Source organism: Cebus imitator, unplaced genomic scaffold (genome assembly GCF_001604975.1).
Source record: "Cebus imitator isolate Cc_AM_T3 unplaced genomic scaffold, Cebus_imitator-1.0 Scaffold633, whole genome shotgun sequence".
Taxonomy (NCBI): Eukaryota; Metazoa; Chordata; class Mammalia; order Primates; family Cebidae; genus Cebus; species Cebus imitator.
This window is the reverse complement of record NW_016107948.1, coordinates 787,532-790,796: the sequence shown is the minus strand read 5'-3', so window position 1 is coordinate 790,796 and position 3,265 is coordinate 787,532. Positions and strand designations below refer to the sequence as shown.

General features: G+C 51.3%; 1 protein-coding gene across 1 annotated transcript in view; it reads right to left on the bottom strand.

Annotated features, from left to right (window-relative positions):
* The window catches only part of LOC108295339 (calcium-binding mitochondrial carrier protein SCaMC-1-like), a 6,011-nt gene extending 3,143 nt beyond the window's left edge, over nt 1-2,868 (bottom strand). Inside the window, exon 1 of the mRNA XM_017517479.2 lies at nt 2,511-2,868. Within this exon, the coding sequence (XP_017372968.1) occupies nt 2,511-2,693 (183 nt within the window). The 5' untranslated portion in view covers nt 2,694-2,868. The remainder of the gene's footprint in view (nt 1-2,510) is intronic.
* Between the last annotated feature and the right edge of the window lie 397 nt (nt 2,869-3,265).

Sequence of the window (3,265 nt, the reverse complement as noted above, 5' to 3'; positions counted from 1 at the left end):
GCCTCCTGAGTAGCTGGGATTACAGGCACGCGCCACCATGCCCAGCTAATTTTTTGTAGTTTTATAGAGACGGGGTTTCACCATGTTGACCAGGATGGTCTCGATCTCTTGACATTGTGATCCACCCGCCTCGGCCTCCCAAAGTGCTGGGATTACAGGCTTGAGCCACCGCGCCCGGCCTGACCCACCTCACTCTTAATCCCACCTCCTAACCTGTGCTGTGAGCTTCATGTTTTAGACTATGCTTGTTTCCCCTCAGTGACCCTGGATGAGAGGAAGGACAGTTAGCTTCTTGCCTATTCCTGATGCATGGGCCACAGGCCCCAAATGGCAAGCCTGGTCACCTTGCAGATTTTCTCCAGGGTCTTTGGTGACAGGCTGGTGGTATTTAATGAGAGACTTCTCAGCCTCAGGCTTTAGCTGTACCTTCCAGTGGCCCCAGGTGGCCTTGAGCACCCAGTGATGAATGCCCAAGGCCTCTGCCCAGCCATTTCCTGTTGCCCTGCATCCCCCATCCTCTGGCAGCCAGAGGAAACTACCCACCCTGGTCTGGGCTGTTGCTCCTATGAACATTCACTAACAGTGCTTTTAGTTTCCCTTCTCCTACAGATGTGCTCAAATCAAGATATGAAATCCAGCCTAGGAGGAAGGATAGCATAGGATTGGTGACCATGGCAGACATCTCTTGTTTTTCTCTCCCCAGTACCAGTCTCACCCCCTTCTACTGTTAATGGCATTCTTTTCTTCGTAACTTTTATTTTAGGTTCAGGAGGCACACGTGCAGGTTTGTTATATAGGTAAGTTGCTTGTGATAGGAGTTTAGTGTACAGATTATTTCATCATCCAAGTAATAAGCATAATACCTGATAGGTAGGTTTTTGATCCTTACCCTTCTCCCATGCCTCACTTTCAAGTAGGCCCTGGTGTCTATGGTTCACTTCTTTCAGTTGATGTGTACTCAATGTTTAGCTTCCTCTTATAAGTAAGAAAATGTGATATTTAGTTTTCTGTTCCTGCATTAGTTCATTTAGGAATATCCGTGTTGCTGCAAAGGACATGATCCTCATCCAGGGCAACATAGCAAGACCTCATCTCTAAAAAATTAGCCGGGTGCAATGGTGTGCACCTGTAATTCCAGAGGCTTAGTAGGCTGAGGAAGGAGGATTGCTTGAGCCCAGGAGCCCTAGACTACAGTGAGTTATAATCACCTGGGCAATAGGGTGAGACCCTATCTCTGAAAAAGAGGGAAAAAACAGAGAGAGAGAGAGAGAGAGAGGTAGCTAATTAACCTGATTCAAATAAGGTGACTGTTTCAAAGGGGAGGGGAGATGTTTTGACCCCCCTACCTTTGAAGTAAATACCTGTCTTACATGCAAAACTGGCTTCCTGTATCTGACCAGAAGACTATAGAGGAGTCCAGATGTTTTGGACTTCTAATAACAACCAACAACAACAAAAATCTCACCGATAAAGACCTTTACAGCCTTCAGATATTACTCCTATTGAATTTTAGGAGTAATACATGTATAGCTTTACAGTCTTCAGATATTACTCCTAAAATTCAATAGGAGTAATATCTGAAGGCTCCTGCTAAGCATTGATGGAGAAGAAATAATTTTTTTTCTGTTGACATACTGAAACTTCCGTCTAAATAGTTTAAAAATAATCAGGTCAAGACTGGCTTAAAGGAGGAAGGCATTTCTAATTTAGGTGAGGTTCTAAAACAATCAGTTAAGTATAAACCCATGGATCAAAGTCTGACTTCCCCTAGACCTTGGTGTGGATGTCAGAAAGAGAATAGCTCTGGGGCTCCGCCTGTGCCTGCCATTTGGAGACGCCCCTGAAAGCACACTGCTTTGGGCAGAGAACTCCCTAAGAAAAGAGATGGTCCTTTGCTTCTGCACAAAGGCTAACATGGCCCCTGACGTTGTGTGCTGGTTGCTAAATGTTGAACAAGCCACCTTCCCAAAAGTCCTGGAGGCCTTTGTCACTAAGGAAAGTGTTTTTTGTTTGTTTGTTTGTTTGTTTCCCTTTGAGACTGAGTTTCGCTCTGTTGCCGGGGCGGCAGTGCCACGGCGCGATCTTGGCCACAAACTCCGCCTTCCAGGTTCAAGTGATTCTCCTGCCTCAGCCTCCAAAGTAGCTGGGATTACAGGCACGCGCCACCATCGCAGGCTAATTTTTGTATTTTTTTTAGTAGACACAGGCATTCACCATATTGACCAGGCTGATTTCAAACTCCTGACCTCAGGTGATCCACCGGCCTCTGCCTCCCAAAGTGCTGGGATTACAGCCCTGAGCCACCGCGCCCGGCGGGAAAGTGGCTATTTTAAGAAGCAGGTTAAGAACATGTTTCGCTGGGTCTCATTATTTCGCGTGACGAGGCTCACAGAGGAGAACCCCACCCTTACTCCAAAGGCCTTTGAAAGCATCTCTGGGAAGGGCAGGGTTGGCTTCACCCGCTGCCCAACGTCTCTCCAGACTGCCGGTGCCAACTTCCGGTCCCTCACCTCATCGGAGTTCGGGTAAAACGCGGAGCTCCAGTTTCTCAGCCCCACCTGGAGCTCCACGATGTCCGCCACGCCGCCCCCGTTGTGGTCCAGGTCTTCGAAGAGGATCCCGTAGCGTAAGTAGTCATCGTCATCCTGGCAGGCCACCGCCTCCAGCACGAAGCCCTGCAGCCAGCGCAGCATGGCCGGGTCGGGAGGCTGCGGGGCCACTCAGCCCGCTCGCCCACACCGCGGCACTCGCCGTCGCCTGCTCCACGCCCAGCTGCGCAAGGCAGGAGGTCCTGGCAGTCAGTCGCTTCCGCAACTGCCTGGCGGAGCCTCAGCGGTTCGGAGCCCACGCGCTCCAAGCCACCCGCGCCTGCGGAGAGGACCCTCGGCGGAATCTTGGGGAGCCACCTTGTGGGATCCCTGGCCGGGACGCCACGCGACAGTTGAGGCGGCAGATGTGAGTTGAGGTGCCAGATGTGGCGGCGTTGGGTTCCCAGGACCGCTGGTGCGGCGTTCGACGCGGGAGCCGAGGGACGTTTGGGAAAAGGGAGCGCATTCCCCAGGTGGCGTCCAAAGGGCACTCGCGGGTATAAGATTTTCCTAGTACAGACTCAGTGCCTGCCGGAAGTCACTGTGGCGGGAGATGAGGCATGGAGTGAGTTGTTCAGACCCGCTCTCCTGATGCCAGCATACAATACCCTGGTGCCACCCTTACTCCCGGGAGGACCTGCACCTGCGGGTCGGGACCCTGGTGACCCCGAAAAAGA